The sequence below is a fragment of the Mesitornis unicolor genome, unplaced genomic scaffold, assembly GCF_000695765.1.
Source record: "Mesitornis unicolor isolate BGI_N332 unplaced genomic scaffold, ASM69576v1 scaffold1675, whole genome shotgun sequence".
In the NCBI taxonomy this organism is placed as follows: Eukaryota; Metazoa; Chordata; class Aves; order Mesitornithiformes; family Mesitornithidae; genus Mesitornis; species Mesitornis unicolor.
In genome coordinates, this window is record NW_010184605.1 from 12,428 (window position 1) to 25,581 (window position 13,154).

Genomic DNA, 13,154 nt, shown 5'->3' on the forward strand with positions numbered 1-13,154 from the left:
GTGACACAGCCCCAGCATAAGAGCTGGGAGCTCTTCAGGAGCCAGTGGGGAAAAAAACCCACTGTACTGAGAGAGGAGTGGAATGTGAGAGAAACAACTACACAGACACCAAGGTCAGTGAAGAAAAGAGGAGGAAAAGGTGCTCCATAGCAGAGATTCACCAGCAGCCCATGGTGAGATGGCAGGCTGTCCCCCTGCAGCACATGGTGGTTAATGGTGGAGCAAAGATCGACCTGCAGCCCGTGGAGGACACTGTGGTGGAGCAGGTGGCTGTGCCCAAGGGAGGCTGTGACTCCATGGGAAGCCCACACTGGAACAGTCTGTTCCTGAAGTGCTGTACCCTGTGGAAGGGACCCACACTGGAGCAGTTAATGAAGAACTGCAGCCTGTGGGAAGGACTCATGTTGGAGAAGTTAATGGAGGACTGTCTCCTGTGGGAGGGACCCCATGTTGGAGCAGGGGAAGAGTGTGAGGAGTCCTCCCCTGAGGAGAAAGGAGAGGCAGAAACAACATGTGATGAACTGACCGCAACCCCCAGTCCCCATCCCCCTGTGCTGCTGATGGGGAGGAGGTAGACAATTGGAAGAAAAATTGAGCCTGGGAAGAAGGGAGAGGTGTGGGGAGGCTGTTTTAAGATTTGGTTTTATTTCTCATTATCCTACCCTGATTTGATCGGTAACAAATGAAAATGGACCTTTTTCCCCCAAGTTGAGCGTGTTTTGCCCATGACTGTAATTGGTGAGTGATCCCTCCTTGCCCTTGTCTCAACCCACGGGTCTTTTGTTATATTTTGTTCTCTGCATCCCTCAGAGGTAGGGGCGAGTGCACGGTCACGTCATGCTTAGTTGTCAGCTGAGCCTAAACCACGGCAGTAGACACTGAATTGTGTCATAGCTTGGCTTGTCCATAACCATGTGTAACGTTTTCAGTTCTTCCTTTTCAGAATTATGTGTAAAGAATGGTGCTGTTTTCTTTGGTTGGTGTTCTAAGATGAAATATTGGATGGAAAATTGTTAATGTCCCTAAAGGATATTCAGGACTTTCTGTGATGTTACATAACTTTTACAATAAAAAGTCAAACCAAAAGACTGGAAAACTAGGACTCAAATTATCAAAATTAAGATGGCCTTTCTTTAAGGGAAAGAATTAAATTACATTACTATAAAATTGCTGTAAAATTATAGCAATAGTAATACTTCTAAAAAAGAATCTAATTTACTTGATTTGTTATAGGAGTCTAGAAACTAAATGAATGGTCCAGGGAAAGGGAAGAGGAGATAATTATTTATAAGAAAATGAGGTGGCACACACATAGCCATCTGGTAGCAATTTTAAAGCAGAAGTAATTAATTTATTTTACTTCATGCAATGTGATTTTGGAACTTGCTCCCACAGGGTTTACAGAGGCCAAAACTGTAATTGGGCTCAGAAAGGAATTGAGTGAGTTCATGGTAGGTAGATTCATAAGAGGATGCTAAACAATCTGGATGCAATTCTGGCACAAGTAACCCCATTTTTTAAATAATAATAATTTAGAAGAAGTATCTATTTGTTTCCAATATTATTATTATTTTTAATATCATTTTTCTGTCATAAGGTGCATTTACATTTTCTTGCAAACTTGAAAATGTTTGTAGTTGCATGTATGTGGAGTTACTCCTTAGTGGCAGTTGAAGTTCTTTATAAGAGTTGAATGTTTCTACTCTTACTCTCTGAGGTCACGTACACTGATACGTAGAAAAATATTGCTCGGAAAGATCTGATGATGCAAAATTAATAATACACCTGCTCTTTGTTTGCTTTAGGACGCCGAGGGTTGTTTGACCATTCGCCACACAATGCAAGCTCAAAAGTAAAAGAGAGGAAACTACAAGGGACTTGTCCTCCTCCAGGTCGTGGCAACTATGGAAAACCATGTTTAAGTGAATGCAGTCACAGGTCCCCATTTGCTAATCCCCGAAATGGTTTTCACACAGTACCTTCAGAGCACAGTCCTGTGAAGCCAAGGATTATTACAGTGGTGAAACCCGGTGGGCGCACACTCAGAAGGATAACCTTGCTTCTCAACAGGAGATCGGCCCAGACCTTTGAACAGCTGTTGGCTGACATTTCAGAAGCCCTGGGATTTCCACGCTGGAAGAATGACCGTGTGAGAAAGCTTTACAACCTGAGAGGCAGAGAAATCCGAAGCCTTTCTGACTTCTTCAGGGAAGGTGATGCTTTCATAGCTATGGGTAGGGAGCCTCTCACTTTGAAAAATCTGGAAGTGGTATTACAAGAACTTTATCCTGAAAATCCTTACGCTGCCAGTGCTGCCATTCAGCAGAACGAGGAGCAGTCCCAAAAACTGACGAGCAGGCTGTATGACAAGGCTTCGAAAGTGGACAGTGGCTTTGATGAGACAGAAATTAGCAAAACCAGCAGTGATGGTGTGTGTCCCAAACTGGTATCTGGACATGAAGGAAAAAGTCAAGCCAAGACAAAGCAAGAGGAAAAAATGAGAACCAAAAAAAAGTGGACTAGAGAGACCTGGGGTGGTGAGCAAGGAGTGAAGCCTTCTAGAAAAGCCCAAGAAAGTGAGAGGTACCTTAACCACGAGAGGAGTTCAGAGGAGGGATTAGAAGAGAGTTCAGAGGAGGTGGTGAGGTGTGAGAAGTGTGAACAGGAAAGGCAGGCCAGACAAAAATTACAAAGGGAGAGGCAGGCTGAGGCCTCATTTGAGAACAGAGACCTGAATACAGGGGCATGTCAGAGATACAACATAGAAAGAAATGCAAAAAGCAGGAATTGCCGAAAATCTTCAGAAACTTGTCTGGAAGGTGAGGAAGTTGGTTGGAAAGATAATGGCTGTAGGAGGCCATGGAAGCCCCTACATAGGAATGTTAATGAAAGGCTGGAGAAGCAAAAAAGGAGCATTGAGAAGGAAAGGGATGTGGAGAAACATGAAAACCATGGGAAAGAAGTAGTAAAAATCAAGAATGCTGTAGAAGGGCTGCAGCTAACTCATGAAGTGAAGGAAGAGAATGGAAGTAGCTGCATAATCAACCAAAGTGGTTGGCTAAAGAAGGACACTCTGAGAGATGCTGAGAAACCATCAAAAACACATCGGGAGGGCAGAGAGGGACAAAGGGCTAAAGAGGAGGGTGCCAGAAGAGAGGGAAATATCACATGTAGAGAAATTGACATGACAAGACGAGAAAAAACAGGGGAGCGCAGAGTGAATAAAGAAGAAAACAGGGCTCAGGGATTGGAAAACACAGGCCGGAGGCATGCCATTAAAAACAGAACTGATGTGGAAAAACACTACGAGATTGGCAGAACTATTGGGGATGGGAACTTTGCAGTGGTGAAGGAATGTCGCCACTGTGACTCCAATCAGATCTACGCCATGAAAATTGTTGATAAATCCAAGCTGAAGGGGAAAGAGGACATGATGGAAAGTGAAATTCTGATCATTAGGAGTCTTTCTCATCCCAATATAGTAAGCTTAATTGAAGTGTATGAGACAGAAGCTGAGATCTACCTAATCCTGGAGTATGTCCCAGGAGGGGACTTATTTGATGCAATCATAGAAAGTGTGAAGTTCACGGAGCATGATGCTGCTGTCATGATCACTGACCTGTGTGAAGCACTGGTGTATATTCACAGTAAGAACATTGTCCACAGGGATCTCAAACCAGAGAATCTTTTGGTAAGTATTGGGAAACATATTGCGTATGTGCAGGAATTGAATTTATTTTCCTTTTAGTTATAGATCTTTGAATATTTTTAAAGCAAATACTGTGCAGAGATAATGTGCTGTGGCAGGACTGTTTGGAAAAATGGGTATGATTTTGAAGTGAAACTACCATTACAGTTTACTTCACATAGGTCTGCTGTGCATTGCAGATAGAAATTCAAATAAAAATGACCTGGCTTTCAGGGGTAGTGCGCGTTTGTATTTTTTGTTGGAAATCAGGCCTGTGACTTAGCATCTGACTTCTAAATATGCAAGGATTCATTTTTTTGCATGAAGCATGCACTGAACCATAAGGCATTTTGCTTGCAGACCAAAATGTATTAAAATAGCTAATTTAGCTTATTTATTTGGTGGGCTTTTGGTCCACTGCAGTCACACATCCTGCAGACCACTGTGATAGTCTTCTACTGTAGTGATTTCTGTCTTGCGACAATTTATTTTCTTAGGAGCAGAAGTACAATGCAGTTGATTGAAATAACCTGACAGTACAATGTGAATGTTTTGGTGAAATACAGCGCTGAAGTCAGCTCAAACACTAACTTCATGCCAAAGAGAAAAGTCTTTTTTCTATCACATTTCTGAGGCTACATTCTTTGCATCCAGCACTGAAGTCAATAGAGTTACTCATATGTGTGAGTATGCATAGAAATGTTTGCAGTATTGACATTTGACAAGACACCCATTGTAGAACAGCAACAGTGAGCAACTCTCCCTTGCTAATTGTGTATTACACTCTTGTACTAGGGTTTCACATTTCCTGAGAGATAGATAGAGACCAAATATTTGCCGTTCTCTAACAAATCAGATTTGATCTGCTGATCATAGTTAGCCAGAAGAAAAATGAATAGATTATTTAGTCCTATGTGCCATTCAGTTCTTTAAGGGAATTAATTTTGGGAAGAAATCTGTGTGAATTTCTGAAGAAAAGCAGCAGTGTAGCCTGTATGGCATGCGGAGGTTGAACAAGACTGGACCTGAAGGGTTTGCTTCCAAACCTTTTGACTAACCAATAGCATCCTGCTATGCATCTTGCTTAGTCTGATGAAAGTGCTTGGCATGCAGTTAGTGGGGCAGAATGTAGTTGGAGGAGAGGAGACTGAGTGAGGATCTCATTAATGGTTATAAATATCTAAAGGTTAAGTGTCGGGAAGATGGGACTAGGTTCTTCTTGACTGTGACAGGACAAGGGAGAGTGGTCACAAACCAGTATACAGGAGGTTCTACTTAAACATAAGGAAAAGCATCTTTATTGTGAGGGTGACGGAGCAGTGGACCAGGCTGCCCAGAGAGGTTGTGGAGTCTCCTTCTCTGGAGACATTCAAAACCCACCTGGACACGTACTTGTGTGATCTTCTCCAGGTGATCCTGCTCTGGCATGATCTCTGGATGATCTCCAGAGGTCCCTTCCAACTCCTACCATTATGTGATTATGTGGTCTGTATGTAAGTAAAAGATGGTGGGTGCAAGTGGCTGGTTTGCAAGAAGTATGCATCTGGGCCCTGCCTTCATGGCTCATTTTGCCATTATAACAAAACTTCACTTGGTACTGCAGAGCTTTTTCCAGAAGCTGATATTCCATTATGAACCAGGCTCTGCTCCTTCCTATTTGCTGAAAATAAGCTAGTGCATGTGAAACACCTGAGACCAGATGCCTCATTTCCCTCTATAATATGTAATCATTGCAGTGATGCAGGTAAGCAGGGAGAGGCATTATACAGGTCCATTCTGGTGGTTTTCACGTTTATTTCACAGCAAAACAGAGATTGCTGGGCAGTGGCAAAGTTGTGTAGCAGTGAAATAATTGTGTTGCCTCTTCTATCAGTCAGAAAATATTTTTCAAGGACAGACTGACCCTCAGCCTCTAGGTATTTTGTCATATGAGAACAGCGTTATCCAAACACTATGGGAAATAAAATTGTACCTGTTCCAGTTTCACCTTGCTGCAGGCTGTGAACACTTGTATTTGGTATCATTTACATAAAGCGTTCTTTTGAAAAGTCAGTCTGTTCAACAAGCCAAATGAGTTTATAAGCTCTTGACAATGTTGAATAGCTCATGTGCTATCTAATAAGCATCTCTATAAATATAATAATAATACCGGTTATTTGAGCAACTTTTCTGGCTTTTCTGACTTTTTAATGTGCTACCTCTGACTCCTTGGAGTACCTGGAGCAGTAACAGCAGAGTAGAAAGGAGAGTGGCCACTAAACTTAATTTTAGCCATTGCTGAACAATAACAAACAGTGTTGAAGCAAACTTCATGGGTTCGTCTGATTTTGGTGGTTCAGGGGCTGGGGCAGCCTTCTGGGGAGGAAGCACAGTGCTGGAAGTGCTGGTGTCCTGCAGGGGTGTCTTTGGCTGTGGGATATCTCTTGCTTCAGATTCCTACACTGCAAATGTTTAAGTCTGAATTAGTCTCCCTAGACTTTCTTTGTACAGTAGAACATAAATAGGTACGTACCTAAACAGACTTAAAAGGCTGTTTACTTGTTTGTCCTACTTTGGCATCTTCTTCTGGTCTGGTGAATCCTGTCCGTCCTTGTCATCTGTTTTTCCGTACTTCCTAACCCTTTCCAGCAAATGGGGAATGGAAGAGAAAAGATCCTTATTCTGTTTTACTAAAGGAATGTGTTTGTCAACTGTAAATCTGCTTTGTGTGAGAATCTGACCCTGCTCCTAGTGACTTTTGAACCTACTGGCTAATTTCCATCAGAGCTGACAGAAGAGCAGCAAACTGGGGAAAAAATATTTCTCTAAGTTTCACGAAAATAAGCAGCTGGGGAAAGAAGAGAAACTCTTTTTGTCCCTACAGAGGAAAAGGTGGAAATACACTTTGATATCTAGTGAATTGCAAAATTATTGACACATGAGAGAGTGGGAAACCTGATTTAATTATCAGTTCACTGCACTACTGTTCCTCTTATGGCCCTGTCCTCTAATTACAAACTTATCTAGCAGTCCACCATCATCCTTTCTTGTTTTCCTTCTCTCTCTTTCACGACTGTGTCTACCCGCAGTGATCAAACTCTGTACAGCATAGCTGTGAGGCAGAAGGGTGGTAACTTGCGCTACCAAAACAAAATCTGTTTGACAGCTGGTGTGAAGACAGCTGCTCTGACTCCCTCCCGTCTGCTAACAGAATCACCTCATTTAGGACTAGGTGTTCAGCAAGAAAACCTTTGCTACCAACAATTAGCAATGTGGTGTATTTGGTCCCACAAAAGAAGCCAATCACTTCTTTCATGTTACCTGGAGCAAAATTTGTTGGCAAGGTTTTTAGCTAAGGGACTGTTTAATTCTACAGGTGCTGGCATTTCTTGACTTGTGAGAAATTAATTTCAAAGTGTAGCGGTGTTTTTCCAGGTTATAGCCATAGAAGACACAAAGTTTCCTCCTTGCCCCCTTTTAGGGGGAAGAGAGAGGACTGTATTTGTGATTGTATAGTCATCTTATTGTACACTTCCCAAACATACTAATGTGGTAATTGTTCAATACTCACCTTCATAATATTTGTGATACAGTTTTTTAATGCATTTGAGCTTTTTCCTTTTCCCCTTCCCCCTTGCTCTCTCAAATTTTCTTACCTGTTTGAGAACTTTAAGTATAGCTTTTCTGTCCTTTAACTTTGCTTTTGTGACACTATTTACATAGACACAAAGCACTGTCAAAGGCTTCCCAGTGCATTTGAGTTAAAAGCCTGTTTAACCAGTTACTTGTCAAGAGCTTTCAGCATGATAAACCTACACAGGGAATTTTCCGTAAGATTTTTTCATGGAGATTCTTCTAGCTAGCATCAAGGGGTGTGCAGTGTAAGCACAAATGTGTAAGCAGTGCTTTTTCTTTAGCTCTACGTATTTCTAATATAACAAATGTCTCATGGGCTAGCTAGCTTTCATGATGTATATAAGCAGAATCTGTGCTACCATATATATATGTGCCTACAGAGAAATATTAATTTCATATAAATCATAATTTTAAACACCCTGATGGATCTGGGTTGTACTAGATGATCTTTAAAGTCCCTTCCAACCCAAACCCTTCTATAATTTCACAGGGTAGATACGAAAACAAGCAAGAGCATGAAGAACTGGGAGTCATCAACAGACCGGAAAAAAGGAAAAGATCAATTTATCCCAAACTTGGCTTTGTATAAATGTATTGTAATATTCGGGATGTATGGCTGGGATAGCTAGAAATCCTCAGACAGTATTCTAATACTCTGCTATGGCATCTGCACTTGAGAGAGTAGTGAGCAGTTCTGACTGCCTTTAGTCCAAGACTAGCAGGTACTGGCTTCCCTTGCGGTTGAAGGGCATAAGTAGTTGTATGGTCTAAACTGGCTGGCTGTAGAAAGCGTACTGAATACTGCTCTTCCTCATCTCGACTCTATATGCAGATAAGACAAGGCAACTCTTTTAAATGGTCTTTTGCAACCATTCTTCATAGTCTTGAATGCAGAAGCAGTAATAGCTGTCTTTTAGGAGTTACAGTAAGGCTTAATGCTATCATTTTTGCTTTGTTCTCACCATTTCACAGAGCATGTACAGTAGATGTCAGAGGCTGGATTTCTCTTGAGCAGGTTGTATATTTCTGTGATACCTCTGAGTAAGTAGTCTGGCCTCAGGAAGGAATAAAAGCAACCTGAAAAGCTTTTGTTTCTGCACTGAAGTATATTTGCATGCTCAAGGTGATGCCAGGTGATAGAAAGGCAAACTGGAGAGTACTAAGCTGGGGATAAAGGGAATGCTCACTCTGCCTGAGCTGACTTTGAGTTGTTGAGAGCATAGTGTTAGTGAAGATGCTGAGGAGTCCTGGGCTGAGGTTTTCGGGTGTGCTGACAGGTTACATGCTGTCTTTGAAATGATTGTCACAAAGCTGTGAAAATGTCCCCACAGTGTGCGCTGTTCCTACCTGTTCCGTTGTTAAGTAAAATGAGAGCTCAGTGGTTTTGTCCTGGAAGAACAGATGGTGCAGTGTTGCCACCTTGTGCTGTGATGAGAGATGAGGAGTCTGGCATTCTGATTAAAAAAAAAAAAAGTACAACAGCTTATTTTACAAAACAAGACACTACCTGCTGATCTTGGGATGGGTTTAAGACCAGTGTGTTCTCAACTCACCCCACCCCCCCCTGCTGGTTTCTAAAACTTTATAGAAGCATTTCAGTATTACTTGTCTTAGTACAGCAGCGTGCAGGGTATCAGTTGAAATTCCAATTTATTTTCTTATATAATTTTAAAAGCTTTACTTATACAATAGAAACATATATTAATGCTCATGTTTTCATAGTACATATAAAATTGAACATTTCAATTGGGAGTTTTTGTAGCATTCTACCACTGTTATCCCTATTGTTAGAATATAAAACATCTGGATAGATGCTGCTGTAGAAAGTAACTGTTACTTTTGTAATTTATTTTTAATTTTTGTCAGATTTGTTGTCCGCAGTGCATCATGGCAAAAAAAATCATCGTGAAGTTGACTAATGTAAGAGAGAAACAGCTATGCCTTTTTAGCTTTGGCCTGCAGAAGTTTTGAACACATGGTTGTAGTAAACTTTATTTTCAGTTTCAGACTGGAAAATATTTTTTCTTACAAAATCAGAAAAAAAATTAATATTTTGCTTAAGCAAAACTAGAACAGTACTTATATTTTCTGTAAAGAAGATTAAAAAGGGATTAATAGGCTATAATGTGTTATTTTGTAATGTAATATCTTTTTCCTAAAAAACCAAATAAAAACGCCCCGACTTTTTGCTTAATCAAAATTGGATGAGTGCTTACAGTTTCTATAAAGATGATAAACGGGGATCAGTCAGCTGTAATGTAGGAGAGCAAATTTTGTTCCATTAGTTGTCTTGTTATAGAGACCATCTTGAATTTTTGTCTTTCTCAAGCACTATCTATGACTAAGTATGAGGTGTTAAAGCGTGGACTGTACCTATCGCTTTATACTCCAGTTTGTCAATTCAAAACTGGAGTCCAGATTTCCTTGCCTTTCTTGTAGATATTTTAGCTGCTCATCTCTTCCCCATATTTTCACAGACAGAGCATTTTTCATTTAAAGTGAATTAATGAGATTTTTCTTTTACCTCTTAAAGAGTATCTGATATTAAGAATGCCAATGTGTTTAGTTATACTGCTGCTACTTTCTTTATGACTTCACCTTTGAGTATAGAATCGTAGAATAGTTTGGGTTGGAAGGGACCTTTAAAGGTCATCTAGTCCAACCCCCTGCCATGAGCAGGGATATCTTCACCTAGATGAGGGTGCTCAGAGCCCAGTCCAGCCCAACTTTGAATGTTTCCAGGGTTGGGGCATCTACCACTTCTCTGGGCAACCCACTGCAGTGTTTCACCACCCTCATTGTAAAAAATGTCTTCCTTTTATCTAGTCTGAATCTGTCTTTTTTAGTTTAAAACCATTAGCCCTTTTCCTGTCACAGCAGGCCCTACTAAAAAGCCTGTCCTCATCTTTCTTATAACACCGCTATAAGGTCTCCTCGGAGCCTTCTCTTTTTCAGGCTGAACAACCCAACTGGCTCAGCCTTTCCTTATAGGAGAGGTGTTTGATCCCTCTGATCATTTTCATGGCCCTCCTCTGGACCCACTCTGACAGCTCTGTATCTGTCTTGTGCTTAGTAGTCCAGAGGTAGATGCAGTACTCCAAATGGGGTCTCACCAGAGCAGAGCAAAGGGGCAGAAGCCCGACCTGCTGACCACGCTTCTTTTGATGCAGCCCAGGATGTGGTTTGCTTTCTGGGCTATGAGCACACATTGGTGGCTCATGTCCAGTTTTTCCTCCATGAATGCCCCCATGTACTTCTCTGCAGGGCTGCTCTCAATCCCTTCATACCCCAAAGAGTATTGATAGTGAGAGTTACCCTGACCCAGGTGCAGGACCTTGTACTTGGCCTTGTTGAACCTCATGAGGTTCACATGAGCCTGCTACTTGAGCTTGTCCAGGTCCCTCTGAATGGCATCCTGTCCCTCAGGTGTGTCAATTGTGTCACTCAGTTTGGTGTCATCTCCAAACTTACTGAGGGTGCACTCGACCCCACTGTCTGTGTCATTGACTTATTTTGTTTCTTAAAATAATGTTTCATTAACTGCATTACAAATTAATGCTGAAGATCCATGGATACAAAATTAGAATGGGAAGAAGTGTTTTGATTACTTTCCAGGTGGATGTGGGAGATGGAAACTGCTGAAATTACCCATTTAGGAGGACATTATGCATGGATCCATTTCTCAGACTCTTACAATGTGATGACTGTGAGTTGTTTATTTTCAGGGCAGCAGGTAGAGTAGCAGAGTAATTTGCAAAGAAAGTAAACCTTTTGTTTGTTTGGTTTTGTTTTTTTTGTTTTGTTAGACTGGTATGATGGAGATATGCTTTTCAAGTGACACTGTAAAGTCAGTAGCTTACCAGAGAATATTGCATTTAAGCATAAAGATGCCCACAGCATTCTTTGCTTTCCCAGAGGAAGAGTTTACTTTCTCAAGAGGAAATAATAACATTGAATTGACTATTGGTTGGGTTTTGTCTTCCTCCTTTTCATTTATTGGAAATTACAGTGTGCCAGAGTTTGCAGAGCAAACTTTTTCCATTATTGCTTGTCCTCTTAAATATATGCACCCTCTTAGTATGTGTTTAATTGTAATAATTGTTTATCAAAATACTCTTTCCATCTGATGTTGCTTGACTTGAAGTCACTGTTACTGAAACTTCTTTCTGTTTATTATTAACTACTTCCTTTATCTTTTGCTATCTTAAAATGCATCTGGACTAAGTATATGTATTTTTCATTGCATATAGGTTCAGCATAATGCAGATAAATCTACTACCCTGAAGCTAGCAGATTTTGGCCTTGCAAAGCAGGTTACGAAACCCATATTTACTGTGTGTGGAACACCAACGTATGTTGCCCCTGAAATACTTGCTGAGAAGGGTGAGTATATATAATTTGTCCTAAATCATATTATTACTCTTAACTTTCTAATCACAGAAATATTCCAGAATGTTTCAAACTATTGATATGTCTTTGCAGGGCAGAAGTTTGGTTAGTAGTGTAATCTGTGTAAGAAAAGGAAAGGAAATATTTTAGCTTTTGACAAACACAAGCATGAAATTGGTCATGTTTGCAGTGTTAATGTCTGTGGTAATATAACACTGATTTCCAAGCAGACAAGCCATAAAATATCATAGATGGTAATTGCTGAAATGAGGAATTGAGCAAACTTCACGTGGCAATCTGAGGGTATTCAGCTCCATTTCATGACTGTAACCTAAACAACTTTTCGAGGCCCCTAATGGTGCAAAACCATTGTGAACAGGCATGTTAAACTTACGTAACAAGCCAAAAGATGTTTTGCATCAGACGAAATTTTGGAGATTTCATAGCCAAAAAGTCAGTCCTGGAAAGGGGTCAGTTTTGTTGTGAACTCAAGCAAAGCCAGTTTTGTTCTTTGTTCTGTGGAGCTGGGTTGCACATCTCCAGTTATATCCAATTTCAATGGAAATTTTAGAACTCTCTTAGGGCTCTTTTGAAGGGAATCTGAGGAGGACTATATGCTATGTTTTCTCAATTAGTCTCCAGTTGCCATTGGCCTTGTGAGACAGTGTTTGTGAAGCGTGTTGAAGAAGAGGGGCACTTTGTGAGAGCTGTAGTTAACAGACAGCAGCTCAGCTCATAAGCGTGGTGTACCAGCCACTTATTCTTCTGCTGACCTCGTCTTTTTGACGAACTGAGCAGAGCTTCTGTGTTTCTTGAAAAATAGAATGAAAAATAAACAGTTCCTGACCAGTCGTCAGTTTTCTTTCTAAAACAGGACTTCTGGTTTGTCTTTTCTTCCTTAGGCTATGGGCTCGAAGTGGATATGTGGGCAGCTGGTGTGATCCTTTACATTCTGCTCTGTGGTTTTCCCCCATTTCGCAGTCAGGAACGTGATCAAGAAGAGCTGTTTCAGATCATACAGCTGGGTCACTATGAGTTCCTTTCCCCATACTGGGACAACATTTCTGCAGGTAAGATTCAGCATGTATAGCAGATCAGAAAAGTGAGAGACTTCTTTCCTGGAGTGGGAAGGTCTCTCTTGTGTGTTTTGGTGTTTGCTTTAAATGTGAATTTAGTCCTCTGGTAGAATCAATGACTGAGGCAAAAGCAAGGATTTTCCTCACCTTCGTTGTATGAACTGTCTCTGTAGAAAAAGGTACCAAAATAATCTTCAGGGTTATGATAGATTGTAAAGACAAAAAAATCTCACAAGCTGAGAATTAAATTCTTGTTCTGCAGAACACATTGTAGATTTTCTGTAGAGATCAGTGGAGTCTGCATGTAGTAGTTTTTTCCTTCTCACAGGCTAATATGGTGTCTTTTGTGCAGACTTCAAAATGAAAAACCCTAAGACCCCTCTTTC

General features: G+C 40.8%; 1 protein-coding gene across 1 annotated transcript in view; it reads left to right on the plus strand.

The window, feature by feature from the left end:
- The first annotated feature begins 1,822 nt into the window (after positions 1-1,822).
- DCLK3 (doublecortin-like kinase 3) overlaps positions 1,823-13,154 on the plus strand; it is an 11,884-nt gene continuing 552 nt past the window's right edge. The window contains exons 1-3 of the mRNA XM_010184503.1: positions 1,823-3,691; positions 11,554-11,686; positions 12,595-12,762. Of these exons, the coding sequence (XP_010182805.1) occupies positions 2,231-3,691; positions 11,554-11,686; positions 12,595-12,762 (1,762 nt within the window). The 5' untranslated portion in view covers positions 1,823-2,230. The remainder of the gene's footprint in view (positions 3,692-11,553; positions 11,687-12,594; positions 12,763-13,154) is intronic.